Below are 19,954 nucleotides of genomic sequence, written 5' to 3' on the forward strand. Positions count from 1 at the left end.
TTTTAAGCAGTGATCTGATCAGATAGAGGATGATTCGTAATTATCTTGTAACTTGACAGGGCTCCATTGACTGCAGTGGAGCTACAGTGACTTACTCCACCTAAGGAATAAAACAGTCCAAGAGGTAGTGACTGTGACTTTTTGCCATTTCAGTCTGTTCTGTCTGCTCTAAACAAGCTTACATCATGTATCTGGGGTGAACACACATGCTCTAGATCCATGGAAGAAAACCAGACTTGTTAGCCTGAGGCTAAAATATTCTTGGTCCAATGACTACGACAATAAATTATTCATATGCTCTCTTTCCCAGTGCAGCTCTGACTGAGAGTATGTGTTAGCAGGAGCTGCTTCCATGTTAGGATCTGCTGTGAAAAGGCCAGGCAGCTGCCAGCAGAGAATCAAACTGTCTCACTGTTGCTCTTGAGCTTATGATTAAGTTATGACAAATTAATGCATTAAAGCTCTTAATGGGAGATAAATTGAACCCATAGTTTACTCTGAAACCTGTGAAATAGGGCCACAGTAGAGAGTAAGTAAGGCTGAGAAATTTAGCTGAAGAAATAAGTTTATGAAATATCTGTTATATCTGGTAAAGAAAGTCACAGTCTGTGGTTGAAAAAGTTTTCATTTCACAGTTCTAGCTTTGGCTTTTCCCTACAATGCTGTGAGAAATGCTACATGTTCTTTTAATAGCTTGCTATCATATATGAGCTAGGACCTCTGATCCCAACTCTTTCCATTTTCTGGACTGTTCAGATAGTAAATCCTATATCTTTCCTGGCCTTGTGGTTGCAGCTGTGAATTTAGTCTCATAAAGAGCATTTTCCTTCCCTAAGTAGATTCAGATGTGACTAGAATCCCTCAAGAAGCATTTAATAAGACATCTTCCAGTGGATTACAATACAGTATAGGGACAGCTGGGCAGAAATAGTGAGGCTGCCCAGTGTAAATTCCAAGAACAGATCAGTAAAATTGCTGTCAGTCAAAATATTCAGTGGTGCAGCAATCCCTCAGGATCAAACAATGGCACTCTGTCTCTGCACTAGGTATCTGCACTGCTTCAGCTACGTGCTAGCTGCTGTTATGTGTGCACCGGTTGTTGTAACTGAGGCAAATCCATGGGGTCAGGGTGTGACATCTTCTCAGGAGGCCCTGTGGGCCAGGGATATATTTTCTGTTTTAAGAAGGGACAAGATAAACTGAGCTTCCGCTTCATGTTACATCACAATGCTGCTGGGCCGATAATCTAGTAGCATATTGTGTCAGATTAGGGAACTACATACAGTTGTGTGAAAAACTTCTGTCTCATTGTGAAAACAAAGGTATCTTGTTTTCATCCTGGCAATAGCCATAATTAAGAAAATAAGCTTAGGAGTGCTAACAGGAAGATACAGAAAAACAGATTTTTGCATGACGTAAAATTAAAGGAATGAAAGTATTACTCTTATTAGATTTGCTTTGCTTTTATGAAGTTCTGGTCCAATCAATGATGCCAAATTTCACAGTTGTCACCCCTTTCTCAAAAGAATGAATTGTAAATGGTTAGGCACAGGTATGTGTTTCTTGTTCTAGTGTTGTACACATGAAGAAAAAAAAAGCACTTGAAAACTCTTGTTACTTTCCCAAGATATTAATATTATAATAACAAAGATCTATCTTTTGTTATTTTTAGCCTGAAAACATTATGCTTCTGGACAAGAATATCCCTATTCCACACATCAAGCTCATTGACTTCGGTCTGGCTCACAAAATAGAAGATGGAGTTGAATTTAAAAACATTTTTGGAACTCCAGAATTTGTAGGTGAGCAAGTGACCCGTTCCTTTGTCTTGTATTGCAGGTCCCATGAGGAAGTTAAGAAGTGAGGGATAGAAGTAGTTTCAATCTCATTTGTATCAAAGTGACCTAAATCTAGAGGTTTACTTTATTTTTCTGGAATAGCCAAAATGTGCTTTCTAGAAACCAGATGTGCTACTCCTGCGAGAGTAGGTTGCTGCCAAATAAATATTTAGACATGTAAATTCAGGATTTAAAGATGTGAATTGTAATTTGCAAATGCAAATTATAATTTTTTACTTTTTGCCTGGGGCAAGTAAGCTCTCTGCGTTGTAGTACATGGGTACACAATTACACGGATATATCTATCATTGCTTTCTAGATAAAACTGCCTCACACTGTACACCTGTTGAGTACAAAACCCTCACCTCCCCTTATATTTTTCCACTTGATTCTCTTTTTATGACTCACTGATCATAATTCTAATCTGTCTTGCTTTGGATTTTAGGTTAATCCTACTCCTTTCTACTAGTTTCAGTAAGAGGTTTTGGGGTTGGTTTTTGGGGGGTGGGGGGCAGGGAGAGAATTGTAATTCATATTCCAGTTAAACACAACTGTTATAGACACCTGTTTTCATCTCATTACCTCACCTTGGTCTTTTCTCTTGCATGCAGTCTTATATGGAGATATTTTCCAACGAGGAAATGTTTCTTATAAAGATAATAGGGTTTGACATGGATAGCAATGTAGTCTGGCATGTAATTTCAATCTCTTTGCCCAAGGGCTGTGTCTGACTGGCCATTAGAACCTAGCTTTAATGGCACCACTTAAAAACAAAACAAAAGTTCAGATTTTAGGGTTAACAGTATCCTTGGGAGGTGAAATAATTTGGTTTTTTGTTATAATTTGCACTGTAATTAGTATATAATATCTGCTTCACCCTTATTCTTGAGTTGCATTATGCTCCAAGTTACTCTACATAATCTCTTGTGGACACCTGTGAACTTGAATTCCACCAGGGCTATAAAACTATAAACACTGCATCCTGTAACTACCTTTCCTTTTCCCACCCCCCTTTCTCCCTCTTCGTAATTCTTGACCTGCTACTCAATTCAGCCTAGTAAAAATTTGTTACCTCAGTTGCTGATGTTTGATTAAATTTTTGTTACAGCTCCAGAAATAGTAAACTATGAACCACTTGGACTAGCTGCAGATATGTGGTAAGTTTTTAATGTTTTATTTTTCCAGGTTGCTCTACTATTACTTTTTCCCAATTTGCTCCAAATAGAATCCATTCCTCTGCAACAAATTAAAAACAAAACAAGACAAAAAACTTAAGTGCAGTTGTTAACTCTTTGTTCTCTTTCCATTTTTTATGCATTTTTAATTAAAAGATAAGCATTTAATTTCTGCAAAATTACAATAAAAGACTTTAATGATGGCAGTTACAGAGTTTACACTTTGCCACTGTCCACTGCAGAGGAGCACTCTTAAAATAAAACATGTTCCTGCAGCGCTTGTGACAGCTTTATTTTTAAGAGCGCTGCATGCAGAGGAGACCTGTGTACTAATCTGATCTGCTGAGAAGGCAAGCAAAAGAGGTCACCCCAAATAAAACATCCTTGCTTCTATTTCTTTGTATTTCTGATGTGTACTGTAGTCAATACCTGCTAGAGTAAAAATACATAAAGAGACTTCAAATATCCACGTTACTTGAAGTTATATGTAAAATTCACATTTTCCCAGAAACGCCATTCTTTGAGAGATATTAGCAGTTATCTAAAGCCACAATGGCTCTCCTGCCTGTATAGCAGCTACTATTGACTTTTTCATATTGTGTACATTAAGAAGAATACAGGTCATGTAGAACCCCTGCAATTAATCTCCTTTGTTTTTTAGGAGCATAGGAGTCATCACCTACATACTGTGAGTACAATAGATTCACTCCTGTAGAAGTGTTCCTAAAGCTCTGTTGCACGAGTGTGAAACAGCTCTTCCCTTTAGTCATTTAAGAAAGCAGCTGCACAGATGGGGTGGGCAGTGGTTTGTCTAATGGGCAAATGTTAACCTGCAGCCTTTTCAAGTTTAAAATAAGGGGTAAAAGAAGAGGGGCATTCTGAGCAGACAAAGAACAAATGTCTTTAGCATCACTGAGCATAGAAATGGGACCTCAGCTCCAAAATGTAGAGGATAGAAAAGCCCAGGTGTATTGATGGTTCATAGAATGACTATGAGCTACAGTGTGTGGAGAGAACAGAAACAGAAGAGTGCAATAGTACCATTTACAAGGCGAGTTATTTCAGGTGGAAACAGGGAAGTTTTAATTTGCTTGTAAAGGCAGCAGTCTAGATTACTATGTATAAATATGGTCATCCATATTCAAAAAGGTGAATTCAAGCTGGGATAGGAGCAGAGAAGTTGACCCTGGGAACTGAGAATTCATCTTGCAGGAGAAAAAAGGGCTCGTTAAAGCTAGTAAAGCAAAGGCTGGTTGGAAATATCATCATTGCAGTCAGTAAGCACAAGGGGAAAAAAGATACTTTTTAGAGGAACAGTATGTCAGCTGATGATGAATAAATAAAAGTAGGAAATTATGACAAGTGCAAACTCTCAAAGAAATGAGGTTCTGTGGGCATCCTGGGGACATGCAGTCGAGAGAGTTTTAAGATAGAGCTTGACAATTCATGAAACTGCTTGTGTGACAACGGATGCATGCAATGGAGGGACAGGACTTGTTGCTTCACGAATTCTTTCCTCTGGTTTGATATGAGAATTACAGAAGTGGTCAGGGATCCTTGGACCTAACTGCTTCCATTGAAATCAAGCTCCTGTGACTGCCGGGGAGCAGTGTATGGTGGATACTGTATGCTTGGAAATGTCTCACCTTAACATTCTTACCCTGGGCTTCTGTCTTAAGACACTCAGAGGACTAACTTGCTGCCAAACTTAAAGAAGGTGCACTCTAGTAGAGGGATTTGCACTACACAGATCGAGGCTCAGTACAAGTGCGGAGACTTGAAGGGGAGGGATTGTCATTTCAGTGTGGAAAATAAATGTAGTGGAATTAAATCCACTCTTGGGCTGTACCCAAGGCTTAGACTCCAAAAGCTGTAGAAGAGCTATGGTCTGAGAAATCAGATTCCATGCAACAAATTCCCTTCTGTCCTATGGTGCAGAAAAAGATAGGGATACTGGTCGAGCCCAAGCTCAGGTGAAGGGGTTTCAAATATCGTCCAGACCCTTGCTTTTTATCAGCACTCTGTTCTTCAGTGACACGTGTACTTGACAGGAGAATAAACTTTGTAAATTGCTGTTTATGTGCGTTCATAAATGATGAGAGGAAAACTTAGGAGTTGAAGATAAGCAGGTGGGAATACTTACCATGCGATTACAGTGATGCACAGATGGCCAGGTGCTCTTGAGGTTTTTCTATTGCATTGAGAGTTCTGTCCTGGGGGCAGAATAATGAAGCAGGTTTCTGTACTGTATCCAATGTAGGAGATCTGTTTTACCTGGTTGGCTAGTAATGATTGCCATAGTAATTAAGGTTGAAAATTGTCTCCCTGCAAATGATCAGAAAAAAAGAGCATGCTTTTTATGATGGGAGGGGTCAGCTTGCATGATACACTATATACTAGAAATTTGTATGCCCTTAACTAGTATTGCCTGTTAATTTTAAAGCCTCTTGTTCTGAAGAATTCTGAATAAATGGGGTGTGTTTAATGATACCGCCTACTTCAACAAACATGGCAGCAATCAAGTGGATGCCATCATCAGGTGTTAGAGATCAAAATGCTTACAAGTCCATAATTCAGTAACCAGTGGAGTAATTCATTGGGTTGTAAGGGCAAAGCCTCTACTACTGAGGTCTGCTGTTAGATGTTTACAGGTACTGAGTCAGGATATGACAAAAGTCATTTGCATTAGGTGTTAGGATTTGAGAATCCTCCAATTTCACAGACCTCAAAACTGAGTCCCAAAGAGGAAAAAAAAAATTCAGAGGAGAATAGAGCACTGTTGGCTTTGGCTTCCAGCGAAGGTGGAATTACAGCTGCTTCATGGCACAGGTTTGGGAAAGCGAAAAGAAACCAAAGCTCTAGGGCAGGTTTCCAAGCTTTAGTTTTGGAACAATGCCCATGGTCTGTGGTGAGGTGCCTGCTTGTAGCCTTCTTTGTGGCTGACGGAAAAGGAACAAAAGCTTAAGAGGCACTATGTAAAACCTGTTATGAATTGAGATTGACTGTGGCTTATGGGGTGAAATTTACTGCATCAAAGACAACTGGAGGACCTCACTCATGCTGCCTTGCTGTGTCAGCTGCTTTGGTGCCATTGTATGGTTGTAGAGGGAGAGGAAACACTTTATGCACTCAAATATTTATTCTGTGGATAGAACCACATGTGGTAGCTGGGGACTGGGCTGAATGGCCCAGGTGGTCCCATCTAACTTCCTGCTTACCCCCAAATTCCCAGTCAACATGGTAGGGGCAATACAGACAGGGTAAAAGGTCTGTTGAGCAGGATCATGTAAGCAAGAAGTTTAGTGTTCAAAACCTCAATTTAGATCCCAGGAGTTTGCTGCAGTCCTGTTTTGAGCCTGCTGCATCCTAAAACTATGCTATCAAAGCTAGACGTAATAGATAAGCATAATAATAGCCCAGAAGATTTTAAAAAAGAGATGAGATCAATTTCCTTGGTATAAATAACATTTCCTGTAAAACAGACTTTTGCAAGTCAGCATCTGTGTGGGACTGGGGAGGGAGGAAGGGGAGGGGAGGGAAGGCAGGGCAGGGCAGGAGGAGTCTGCAGTGAATCTGTTCTGACACTTGAGTTTTATGGAGCAGAGGTAAATAGTCATCAAAGATAAAGGTCATCAGTCACAGTTGAGAGATAGGCAAAGCAGGATGAAACCTTTTTCTGTCTAAGTAAAGATTGCTGAATAGCATTTTATTATGATGATGTCTCCATTATATCCTTGCAGTTGGAGCAGAGTGCTAACAGAATGAAATTTTGCATTGTTCAGAAACAGTTGGATATTATTGCAGCCAAAGTCCTTTTGTTTGTGGATTCCTTTTAATGAGCAGCATGGCCTTACCTCTCTGGCAGAGTTGGCCCCTAGGCAAGGCCATGCACCTGACTTCCGATCACACATTGTATTTTGGTTCCAGCTGAGAAAGGTCTCTTGGCTGAACCCACTGTGCAGGAAACTTGTCAGTAGCTTTGCAGACAGAAAAGCAGTAGGGGCAGGACTTTTTCTACCCAGATAAAATCTATAGAAACACTACTTTATTGGTTTCTATCTATAGAAGCACTACTTTAGCAGCTTCTGCCTGGTAGTGTTTGTGGGTTCACAGGGATAGAGACTTTCCTCAGCTGAAGCTTTTTCTGGTTTGCTTAGCAATGACTTCAATGAGACAGGAGAGGAAAATCTGTGCATTTCTCTCTGTGTGCACACATTAGTGCTGCACTAGAGAATTTCACGGTGAGTCTGACTCAACCACAGGTGTAGTGAGCCAAAGCTGGACCTGTTATTTCCCATGTGGCTTGGCTGCTACAACACGAGATCCACAAATGTCCTGAGAGTATATTACACAGTCACTGTAATTTCATTAGGGGACCTCTGCTGTTTATTTTTCCAATTGATTCTTGTTTCTGGCTTATCTAGGCTTAGTGGTGCATCGCCTTTCCTTGGAGAAACTAAACAAGAAACGCTTGCCAACATCACAGCTGTGAATTATGAATTTGATGAAGAATTTTTCAGCAATACCAGTGACCTGGCAAAAGATTTTATTCAGAAACTCCTGGTGAAAGATACACGGTAAATAAAAAATTCAGAAGGAACCATTTGTCTCTAAGATAAACCTGGTGAAACGTAGCCTGACAAGTAATCTGCAAAGCTTTCCCTGCAGTGTGTATTGCCACTCAAGAGCCAGGCAGGAGGCAAAGTTCTGCTCCTGTGCCCCTGGTTAATCACTGCACCCAGAAGCCCTAACGAAAGGAACCACAATCTCCTCAGTTCAATTTCACTTCAGGACTGAATTCTCCCCTGAGTCAAGCTGGTACAACAGGGTGTAGGTGAAGGGCTGAAAATGGTGTGCAAAATCTCTAGGTAACTACCACTCCAGTATTTGAGTATTTTCTGGGTAACTACCACTCCAGTATTTCAGTCTATTATGAACTACTTGCAAGGAGGTGACATGATCCCAGAATATGCTCCCAGTGGTGCAAGGGCAGAAAAATCTTACGTGTGCTCATAGTGGAATTGTTCCTTAAGTCTCTGCATCTGTTGCAATCACCTAGAATATGCGTGACAGCTATGCAGATCTTTATTCCCATAAGAATTCCCAAAGTTCATAGGAACCGCAGACCTGTTTATAGTTTTTCTTGCTTTTAATAAAGTACACACAGAAGTAGCATCTCTTTCCCCATAACCCTATTTGTCCTGGAGGGAAGTTGCAGTTCTTTCTAATGGCTTAATTAGGGGAGAAAATAGGTATTAGAAAGAGGCAAGCTGTTCAGTCAAGATTTCTGCATATCCTCAGGCCTTAGAATAGGTTAGAGTAGGTGACATTTGACAAGAGGTTTGTACAGGTCTAGCAACCTCCTTTTAAGAAAGGACAAGTCAGTGATACTGATATTTGTGCCATGTACAGATGCAGTCCCTGTGCAATGCTGTGTTTCTACCTTTGATTCTCAGTGCTCTTAATGTGCTGTTCACCAAGCTACCACAATGCAGAAGGAAGTTAGGATTGATCAGGTTTGATTAGGTTTGAAGTATTCCTCTCAGAAATGTGGCTTTCAGGAAATGGCAGCTCCTGCAGTGATGTAATATTGTGTTCCAAAGGACAGTTTTGATATAATTAATGTTGTATACCTTGATTCAGACACAGTTGTATTAAAGGTGTATAGAAAGGATTTATTTTCTAAGCATGCAGGATGACCAAAACAAAGTAATGTTTTATCACTTTTTATGGAAGGATACACAAAAATACAGGTAGATTTTGATCAAGTAAGAATTAAAATTGTGTGGAGTGAGGACAGCTCCTTACTGAAACTTTGAACAGTTACTAAACTACACACAAGCAGTATGCCTCATGGAGAAACATAATCTTGAAATTTGAGAGTTAGTCCTGGCATTATGTTAAATGCTTTATATGAATCCTGGGAGAAGTGTGGGTCAATGGACTTGTGTACAAGGTATTTCTCATTCAAGTCTCTGGGGTTTTTTTGTGTTGTTGTTTTTTAGGAAACGGCTTACAATTCAGGAAGCTTTGTCTCATCCGTGGATAACGGTAAGACTGAATAAAGAGAGAGATTCTGCTGTTTATCATGAGCAAAGCAGAGATAATGTTCTCACTCTTATTGGTGTGTTAAATGGAAAACTGTCCTCTAAGTACTTAGAGACCCTAGGTGTCTCAGAGAGATGCACTGGAAAGAAATTTGTTGGGTCTGACTAAATCCTCAGATTTCTGCAAATGACTTTTTTTATTATCATAACTTTCAAAAAGAGGGGGACAAAGCTTTGATGTTTGTTGCACTTCCAGGATCCTACATTAGACTGTGCTTTGCATTTTTCTCTGTTTGCATGCACATATACTACATCTTGGGTTTAGTGCTTTCTTGAGTTGAGAGTTGACTACAGCCAATGTGGGAAATATAATTTCTCTCAAGATACAACTGCTGTACCAAGTGTGTTGATTTGTGTGTCTGTATATATATTTTTTTCATCATAAACATTGCTTGCTTTTGCAGATAAGTCTCTTACTGAAAATACATGTAGCTAATCTCGGCATGACTAATGAGGATGTTTGAAATTCAGTTTTTGCTCTGCATTGCACAAAATATTAACTGGAGTGTTTTCAGGATTGTTGTTTTTCCTCTTACAAATATTCATAGCTTTGAGACTGGTAACTGCTAAAAACTAACGTGAAAATAAATTGTGGCCCTGTTATTTATACTTATCACATTGGAATGAATGTACATCACTTGTCACATTGATTTTTGGGTTTGTGTGTTTGGTTTTTTTCTCATTTTAATCAAATGCATGAAGGAAAATTGTGGGAGCAAAGAATCTCCCAGCATTGTGGAAGTTCTGGCTGCATCTTTTGTGTAGAGTTTTTGAATTACTGCACTGTCTTGTAAACATTCAGTAATATTGGTTCCTCTGTCTGACGACTCACCAGCTGAAAGAAGAAACAAAAGTCCAAGAAAACAAGAAGGTTGAGAACACACAGCTGAAGACAAAACGCCTGAGAGAATACACCATAAAGTGCCATTCGAGTATGCCTCCCAATAATACCTACATCAACTTTGAGCGCTTTGCCCGAGTAGTAGAAGACATTTCACTTATGGAACGGGGTTTCAGCACTTTGGCTGCATCCCATGATTCCTTGCAGGAGGACATTGATGCTCTGGTTTCCATTTATAATGAGAAAGAAGCTTGGTATAAAGAAGAGAATGAAAGCGTGAGGCACAAGCTGTCTCAGCTGAAGTATGAATACCGTAAAATTGAATCTCTGAAAAGACATCTACAAGAAGATACCAAGACTGTAGGCGCTAGTCTTACAGGCATAACTGGGAAATATGCTGATCTGCAGAGTCAGTATGAATCTCTCAGTCAAGAACTTTCTGAGGAACTTAAGTGGATACAGGATTTAATGAGTAGTTTTCAACTGGAAAATGAAGCCTGTGTGAATGGAAACTTTGACTCTGTTTTCAACAAAGATGTTAATGAATCACTAATGGAGCTGTTAAATAGATCTCGCTGTGAAGAATTCCTTGCAGGGTTGAATCTTGATGTAGCAGAATCAAATCAGTAATGTTGTAGATCAGGTTAGGTGCCGGGTTTGCTGCCCGTTTCAATGTACAGCAGTTTAAAAAGTTTTCAGTGCATAGATTCCACACAAAAACATCACCTAGAACTAAAATGGAAATTCTGATGTATTGCACGAGATGCTGACCAAAACCATAAACTCCCAGTGGTTTGTAGTGTTGAAGTTTTTTTCCCATGGTCAGTGTCTGAACTTACAGGAACTGGATTATCACAGTTGTATGGACACATCTAACCCCACAGCCTTTTGCATTGCCTATATCATACTTCATCATGTATTACAGTTCCTGAAGATTACTAAGTAATTAACCTGGAATAAAGAGTAGGTCAGTCTGTACTTACTAGAAGCTGGCTGCCTGGAAACTAATAAAAATCTCATGATAGCATCTTTGGTTGGATGAAGGAAATGGTCACGTAGACCTGCTGCATGCAGGCAGTTCTATAGACCATATGAGAGAAACATTTGCAAAGGTTAAATGTGTCCTGTAAAGCAAAGTAAATGGTGTAGTAATTTAACATTTAGCTAGTACTGTGGAAATTTTCTGTGAAATGGCTGCTGATGAAGAAAAGTTAAGATTATTTTTTAGGCCAGTTATGCAGGGTGATCTGTTTTACCATCAAAGGTGTTAGCTGTTGATTAATCCTTTAGTTTAAAATTCAGCTAAGTTTCCTGTCCTATACCAAAGAAATCCTATTCAAAAGACACAATTGGGAACTTGTAATGAACTGATCAAATAACTTTGTATGTAATTTTACAGTGCGAATATTAATTTGTGAGTGATAAGCGGTAACATAGACCTCTGGTTAGCTTTCTACAGTAAAGAAGATGACAAAGCTACAACTAATTTAATCTATGGTGTAGGATTTGAGACTAGTGTTCTTGGTGTGAAGATTTTTTTTTCCTTAAGTTTTAGAAAGGTAAAAGAAAAGTTGGCCCAAACTTGATTCATGCCCTGCTGTCTTATATTTCAAAGAAGTCATTTGACTATACTGTATGAATATGCACAGATGTGCCCATCTCATTTCTGAACACGATAAATAGTTATTTATGCAGGATGCGATTGCTCCCTGATGGTGTAGTTAGTGACTGAAAAAGAGGTGTCAGGCTTCTGTGAACTGAAGAGTTGCCAGCCTAGGTTCTGCAGCTAGTTTACAGCCCCTTTGCTTAGCTGTATGAATTTGCTGCAAGGTGACTGTTAAGCAGCTACAAGAATCCATGAGATAGTAGCCAGGCATCCCTGCATCACTGCTCAAGTCCATCTAGAGTGGATCTATATATAGATATATATATCTATTAGATCTAAAATATATATATATATATATATATATAAGAGTATGTCTATATATAGACATGTCATATATATGGAGTATGTCTCTATATATATTAGAGTATGTCTTTCACTGCCCAGCCTCCCTCCTCCTTTTCCAGAGAAGTTAATGACCTAACTAAATTGAACTGTTGTTGTTCATAACGCTATTAAGAATACTGTTTTTTACTTTGAGATAAAAAGATAAAAGCATACTCTCATCCAATTTATGTAGAGTACAGTGGACCCATCACTGCCATGTCCTCATAAAGATGTGCAGAGGCTGGTGAAAATTCAGAGTTCTGAAAACAGTTATTCAGTAGGGGTATTGTTACTCCTGTCATTGTACTCAGTGGAGGATGGAAACTGGATGTGCTCTCTTTGGCGTCTTTCTTTGGACAAGATGTAAAATTTTCAAAAGCTTCAAAGTAGTGTAGATAGCCAGGAGATGTCCCTAGCAAGCTGGTGTTAATGGCTGGGGAGAATTGGGCTCAACTGTGACAAATAGTATTGAGAATTTTACTTATGTCCATTTTTTATTCTATCAGAATGCTTCAGTTGTCACTTCTGCAGGTTCCTTTGAGCTGGAAGACCCACAAGATATTGTCCAGGGGAACTGGAACACAGGATTTTTTTATGAGGGAGAGAGTTTTAATTCTTAAAAAGTAACTTAAAGCTTAGTGAGAGTTAATATTTGCAGAAAAGACTCTCAAGAGAGTCTGCCTTCCATCAGCCATGATCTCATATTCTCTGTTTGTGTAGATTTTCTTTACAAACAAATGCACTGGCACAATGAGGAGGAACATTAAATGAGGCCACTCTGTTCCTGAGCGTGTTTGGGTGAGGTTAATATTGTTGTGACTCAGTCCTTGAAGCTGGTGCTCTCCGAGCTGAAGGAGGTCACTGACATACTGCTTTTGAGAAGATATTCTAATGATTGAGAAAATGACAAGGTCACTGGTTTGCAGGCTACTTAGAAATTGAGAGGCAGTTATTAACAATCTGGAGTACTGTAAAGTGAGCTATTTTGATTCAGTGATGGTTCTACTGCTGAAAGGGCACTCAGAAATTTTGCATCATGATTGTACAGATGACATTTAGCCAGTGACATTTTTGCCACTTCAAATTGATTTCTACTCAGTGTTTTGTTGCACCATGCTAGCCATTTGCAGCATGAGGAGATGATATTTAATGCTTAAACGTCCCAGTTCTGTTGTATGCAAATGGTGTATACATCTAAATGAGAAAGAGGCCTAGCTGATCGCTCCTTGAATTACTGCTGAGATATCTGCACAATGCTATACCTGTAGCATTTGATGAGAAAAGTGAATTTGTTGTCTCATAAACACTGTCAATTATTTTGCTGAAAAAAAATGTTTTAATCCTCACTGATGTGTTTGTCATTCTCCTTTGGTACTCTTGCTTCTTCAGGTGTCTGGCTTGGTTGTATTCCAGCCCAGTTCAGTATAAATATTTCTGGGTTATCCATCTCCTACCTATGCAGATCAGAACTGCTGGAATGGTTGTCACTCCATAAACTCCATAATCTTTGAAGGGTTGATTCCTGGCCTTTCTCTTTTCACTTTTACCAGATGCCATTTTGAACTTTTTTCCCCTCAATCTGTCAGATACAGTTTTCTGGTCTATGCACATTTTGAGGTGGTTTTGGAGTTAAAAGGTGCTTCATTTTCAGAAGGACTGTGTCAGGGTTTGCAGAACATCTGTTCCTTAACACCAGGTTGGCATCCAAAAATTTTAGGCCCATGTCTGCATTCTGATATATATTTTTTTTTCCTATTTTTCTGTACTCAGGTATTGCAATTCTTTCCTCATATATTTATTGCCAGGGTATCAATGTCTTGTGTTCTCATACTCTGGGTATGGTTAAAGGACAAAGGCTGAGTTTTTTCAGATCTGCTGTAGCATGTATCCTCGTCACTAATACTAAAAGACAGCTAACTTTTCCCCATTTCATTACAGTGATGTCAGCAAAACATACTGGAGTGAGTTTGATGGAATGCTGTGAAAATGATTAAGGGATTGGAATGTCTGTCAAAGGGGGAGAGGCTGAGAGAGCTGGGATTGTTTAGTGTCAAAAAGAGAAGGCTTGGGGGGGATCTTCTCAATCTGTATAAATATGTGGTGGAATGGAGTAAAGAAAACAGAGCACATGTGCTCCTCAGTGGTATCCAGTGACAGGACAAGAAGCAATGGACACAAACTGAAATAAAGAAATTCCATTTAAACATTAAAAAAAGCAAATAAACTTGTTTACTAAAGGAGCAGTCAAACACTGGAACACGTTTCCCAGAGGGGTTGTGGAGTCTCCATCCTTTGAAACCTAAGTGGGACTTGGTCCTGGGCAAGCTGCAGTACCTGACCCTGCCTTCAGCAGGGGGTTGAACTAGATGATCTCCAGAGGCCCCTTCCAAACTCAACTATTCTGTGATTCCCAGTGAGTCCAGTGTTGTCCAAAGCTGGTCATGGATTTACTTTTCTTGGGCCACCTTCTAATTTTGCTTGGGATCTGTCAATCTCAGGCTAATTGCAGAAGATTACTCGCAGTGGCAGGTTACCTGAGCCTTCCTGAGATTTTGCTAAGCAGCCAGGGTTTTATCAACCAGCTTTGTGAGGCATAGGAAAAGGGCTACTCTCTGGCACCAGTTTAGTATTTGGGTTGCGGAGTACAGCTAGCACTCTCTGAATTTTTTCCATATTTCACGTTTACATGAATTCACATGTTCTCCATCTTCAGATCTGAAATGACTGCCTCAAACTTACCTGTGATGTTTAAATCAGCCTGGTAAAAGAAAAATCTGTAAAAGCACAATTCAGGAAAGATGTGCTAGAATAACATGAAGAGCCACATGCTGGAAGTTAGGAAAGGGCCCTAACGTATTTTGGTTTTTAAATATCCTTGTAAAGGGCACAATGTGCAAGTTTCTATCTGAAAATTTAGAAGGGACCTAACAGTGTGATGATGCTGTGTTTAGTCCTATTCTGTCATGATTTCTAGCAAGCGCGTGCAAAACCCCTGAGCAGCAGTGTGCTGCAGTGCTGTTCGTGCACTGACAACAGCTCCATCTCCTTTCTTTCAGGCCTCTGTGGAACCTTTTCATTGCTCTCCCAATGCCTTTCAGAAATAGGGACATGAATAAAGGCCAGCTGATATGAGCTCAATCCAGAGAAAAAGGAGATGATGCACGTGTGCACTGAGAAGCACCTTAGCAACTTTACAAAGTGAAAGCATTGCCTTAGCACCCTCTAGCATCCCCTTAGTTACTCTCTTTTTTGTTTGGCTGTCCTTCATCTGTCCTTTGGCTAGAAAAGCTGTTCCCAGACTTTTTGTTTGTGTTTTGTGGATCATTATGAAGCAGAAGGCAGAAGTGGAGGCTGGACCAAAGTCCGTGCCATGTGATAAACCTTTTCTGCCAGGTTGAGTGGCTAGAAAAGGGCAGCAGTGGAACTTCTCAGAACAATGTTGTGCAGAGGGCCAGGTGTGACCACTGACTATACACTAGTTTTAGGAATTTGTTTGAAATCAAAGGGGTCCTGTCCAGGCACAGGGTGGACTAGATTTAATTATTTTTCTTCTGTTTTTGCCTGTATGAATCCACAGCGTCCCCAGCCAGCATTCTTTTCAGCCAGCTCCAGAGCACATGAAGAATCTTTTGTATTTCATGCACCAAAGGGAGCCAGGAAATAAAATTGCTCTCTTATCTTCCAGCCAGTGGACAAGCGACAGGCTTTGGTTCGGCAAGCATCTGTTGTTAACATGGAAAACTTCAAAAGGCAATACGCTAGAAGGCGATGGAAGGTATGACAGCGAGCCTTTAATCCTTCTCATGTAAGGCTTCCTAAGCCTGATGGGATCAGAGGGCAAGATAGAGCTTGAATGTAAAATTGTAACATGCAGTAGATAAATGAAATATGCTTGGACATGTCTGCACTGCATATGTGTGGTCAAATTCTCATTCTTCCCTCTCTCCATAGCTTTCTTACCGTATTGTCTCATTGTGCAACCACTTATCTCGTTCGCTGGTGAAAAAGGTCCTAATACAGGATGAAAGTTTGGTAGGTACCTTTCTCAAAGGGGAAGAATAGAAGGACCAATTTTACTGTGCAGTCATTTTTGCTGTCCTTATATGCATGCACAGCCTGACAGGATGGCAATGGTTTTGAGTGGGAAACCAGACAGGACCGTGGCATCCCTTGTGTGTCTTTAATGCTGCTGTAAGTTGTGCTACTGTGACAGAAATGTTGGGCAGGGAGAGCCGGTGACTCCAGAAATCCTTTAGGTGCTAGCCACATTTACTCTGTAAAGGAGCAGCATGGAGGCTGCTGATTATGTTTGGATACCATAGCAGTGACCATGCTGTCTGACTGAGAAATGAGTGGTCATGGAGAGAGTCTGCACTGCTGCTCTTGTGAGTAGCTGTGTGATGGAGGGTGGGGGACCCCTGCAGTGCATGTGACCTTCTGGAATGAAACTCTGTGAGATTTCTATTAGCTCTACTTTTCTCAGTAGATGATGCACTAATAATATTAGAACATCATGTTTAGGAGCACGGTATCTCATTTATGTGACTGAAATGTTGTGGCCTTTCTATTTCAGAGAAACTGTGAAAGTGATAGTGAGGATCTTTCACAAAGAAAAGCCACTCATCAGAGGAGAAGCAGCATATCGTAATGCAATGAGAATTCCATGGGCAGGAGACAGAGGAAGCTTTCATCCTTGATGAAAAAAGCAGCCATGACAGCAGACCTTGACTTCTTGTCTGAATCCTTGGTATGAGGCTTCTCACTTCTCAGGCTACACCGACAGCTGGATGATGTTATTAAATGCCTTGTGAGCATTTTAGAAAATTGGGGATCCAGATTCCCAGGGAAATGCTGCAGCACAAGCACTGATTGGAGTGCTTTTATATGATGAGCATTTCAGTGATACTTCAATCTATTTGTGGTATCAACTGCCCTCAGGATGTAGGGTTTCTACTGATATTCTTTTACTGCAGAATAATTCACATTCCACACAATGATTAAAACTGTGTGCATTATTATTTCAGTCAGGGAAATTGTTATTGAGTCTTAAGGAAATTTTTAAATACAATTTTTGTATTTGCTAATAGCATAAATGTTTGATGGCAGATATCTGACAGGTTTTGTTAGCTGTGTGCAGTACTCTGTTACTGCTGTTACTGAAGAGAAAATCATAGTGCCATTACCTATTGTAACCTTGATTTCATGAACCTAGCAGTAAACAGTTCTGCACTGCAATAAGCAGTGTGCTTTGGCCATCGTCTTTGGCTGAAGACTAACACAACTGCCATTGTCAATTTGAGTACAGCTGATTCTGGCCACTGAGAGGATGAGATAGGCCAGAACAATTTTTGGATGAACAAGAGAAAAAATTCTGTAATGACTTACGTGCACCCAAATACAACGTTTTTACAGAATGATGGCAGGATGCTTCACCAAAACCCAAGGTGTATGAAGAAATAGTCTTTATTAGACTTTGTTACTGTTTTAATTTATTGTCAGCAAATTGGAGATTCATTAACACCTATTTGTGTAGGTGCTGTTTACATGTAACCCAAACTGCAAACATCTCTGTTTTATTCAGGGGGTTGTATCCAAAATTGAGGAAGTAAGCACTTTGATATTGATGTAACATCTTTGTGCTAGGAAGTTGCATCATTATAACTATCTTAATTTCTAAGCCAGTATTGTTCAATTGGTACCAAAAAATGTGCATAGACTAGGTTATTTTTTTGTTGAATATATTAGTTGTTAGAAGTTCATATTTATTTTGCCATTTAATAAATTAAAAATCAGAAGCAAGCCTACTAGAAACAACTACAGATTGACAGTGAAACTGGTTTTGTTTGGCTTTATGGTTGTCACTTCTAGGCTGAGGTTTTAGAGCTGAAGGTGTGAACTGGTGTTGAAAACTAGTATCAGGTTAATTTTGCCTGGCTTCCAGTTTCTAAGAAAGAAACAAAAATATGCTACTTTTATTTGTAGCTTTGTATCCTTGCTTAGGCAGAGACTAAAATGCAGTTGATGGGAAAGTATTTCTATGAAAGGAAGGAAATGGATGAGAAGCATTGGAGGAGAGAGGCAGAAAGTATGATTTGAGGGAAGAAACATAAAATGAAGGAGGTGGTGGGGGAAAAAAGCAATGGAGAGGAAGGAGTATGAGGGGGACATGTAGGGAGCGGAGGTGAACCTGGACTGGGAAGGTTGAAGGAAGCGAAAGAGAATGTAGGTATAGGAATTGTGGAAGCAGGAGAATGAATGTTTCGGCAAATATGGCACTGCATTTTGATACTATTTATTTAGTTTCCTTTTATTTCATGTCTTGTGCTGCCATAGCCTGTGAGATGTGCCTGGTCAAGGGATAAGGAGCAGGGCATGAGCTTCTCTTCACATTCAATTAAAGGGGGTATTTCTGAGCTTTCTGTGTAATTTTTGAGGCAGAATCCTCAAAAAGTGCTGTACTAATGTATATATTAAGAGGGAGCAGTAACAGGAAAAACTATTGTTTCAATGTCTGAGGGAATCTTTCATAAATAGAACACTAAAAATATATTTTTGGATAAAAAGCTGCCCAGCTTACCTACCAAATTTTGATTCCTGCTTTCCCTGTCCCATGTGTTACCATTAGTTCATTCCCTGGGCTATGAAAAACCAAATAAACTCCAAGCCAGTGGTATTTTTCTGAATTCCCAGAGTTTCAAAACACCTTCAATTTCCAAACTAGAGATTGCGGGATGTGTACATAAATCGCACTTCTGAAAATTAAGCCCTGGTTAAAATAGTTGTTAGGTTGTTGCATCAGAATTGTGCTCTCATGGAGATGAGGTCATTCTTCTTATGTAAAATCCTAGCAACTGTTGAGCAAGATGGGATGCAGTAGAAAGGCAGACAGAGTAGTGCAACGTAGTGTGAATTAATTAATAAGCTCCAGCTTATTAATTCTACATTAATAAAAGATGTAAGGTGGTGTTTTAACTAAGGTATTACAAGACACTTAACTAAGACAGCTTGTGGTGTTCGGTCTTCAGTCATCATTTTGCCCAGGTCAGCTAAGGACAGGAGCGTTGGCTTAGTCACGGCAGAGCGGCAGGGTTGGCCTTTCTCTATGGCACTCAGTCGTTTCGTAGCTTCACGTGGCTCCTGAGTAACGTGGCATTCATTGCACAGAAACCACAACAGGCAGCACTTGTGTCAAGCCAAACTGTTCCCTGACGGTTCCAGATAGGAGTATGCTGTGAGTGTATAATCTCTTGTTCTCGGGACTAACATTTGTGATTTATTAGGAAGTTTTACTGTGTTTTTTCCAAATGTGGTGTTCTCTGTATTTATCACCCTATCTATTCCATTGAGGTGGAAATTAAGCCCTGCTTCAGGGAGGCATAGTATAATTAAAAACTCTGTTTACAGTGCTGGAGGACACCTTCCTCAGTGCAGGGGTTAGTTTCATACCATTGGTGTGTTCTGAGGAACAACCTAGAGGTTCCTTTTATTAAGGGGGGGAGGGGGGGAAGCATGGAAGGGAAGAAGGGGATGGTGGGAGGGGAGATGTAGTACACTTCAATAAAACAATTTACGTTACAGAATTTACTTTGGCGCGGGAGAAAAGTCTATTTTCTGTGTACTATTTTTGAGCAGTAAGGAACTTGGAGGTAAGTGATAGTCTGAAAAAAGCAAGTATTTTTATTAAAATAAGACTATTTTTATTGCTATTATAGTGGTGATGTTTTTAAATCTGTGCCTGTGTTTTTATTAAGAGAAATACTGATTTTTATGTACTTGGAAATAGTATAGACTGTCAAAAACAACAAATATATTTGTTATTCTGATTTGCTAATAAAATTTTGCAAAGCAGGACGAGTGTTTTTTCTTTCTTTTTTCTTTCTTTTTTTTATCTCGTTCTTTCTTTCTCTCTTTCCACACGAGCTGGCGCGTTGGTCTGAACAAGGTAAGCGGGGTCTGCAGCGATGTGCTAGTTTGTCTCCCTGGAAAGGTCAGTCCCCCTGTCT

The 19,954-nt window shown here is 39.8% G+C and overlaps 1 protein-coding gene across 5 annotated transcripts in view; it reads left to right on the forward strand.

The window, feature by feature from the left end:
- Positions 1-19,442, forward strand: part of DAPK2 (death associated protein kinase 2) — a 60,331-nt gene extending 40,889 nt beyond the window's left edge. For 4 of the 5 annotated variants that reach the window (XM_075505757.1, XM_075505758.1, XM_075505759.1 and 1 more), the window contains 6 exons: positions 1,673-1,802; positions 2,947-2,995; positions 3,675-3,701; positions 7,438-7,590; positions 9,019-9,064; positions 9,956-15,630. In XM_075505757.1, coding sequence (XP_075361872.1) covers positions 1,673-1,802; positions 2,947-2,995; positions 3,675-3,701; positions 7,438-7,590; positions 9,019-9,064; positions 9,956-10,591 — 1,041 coding nt within the window. In that variant the 3' untranslated portion in view covers positions 10,592-15,630. The other variant, XM_075505761.1, reaches the window with a different exon arrangement.
- The last annotated feature ends 512 nt before the right edge of the window (positions 19,443-19,954 follow it).

The sequence above is a fragment of the Mycteria americana genome, chromosome 6, assembly GCF_035582795.1.
Source record: "Mycteria americana isolate JAX WOST 10 ecotype Jacksonville Zoo and Gardens chromosome 6, USCA_MyAme_1.0, whole genome shotgun sequence".
In the NCBI taxonomy this organism is placed as follows: domain Eukaryota; kingdom Metazoa; phylum Chordata; class Aves; order Ciconiiformes; family Ciconiidae; genus Mycteria; species Mycteria americana.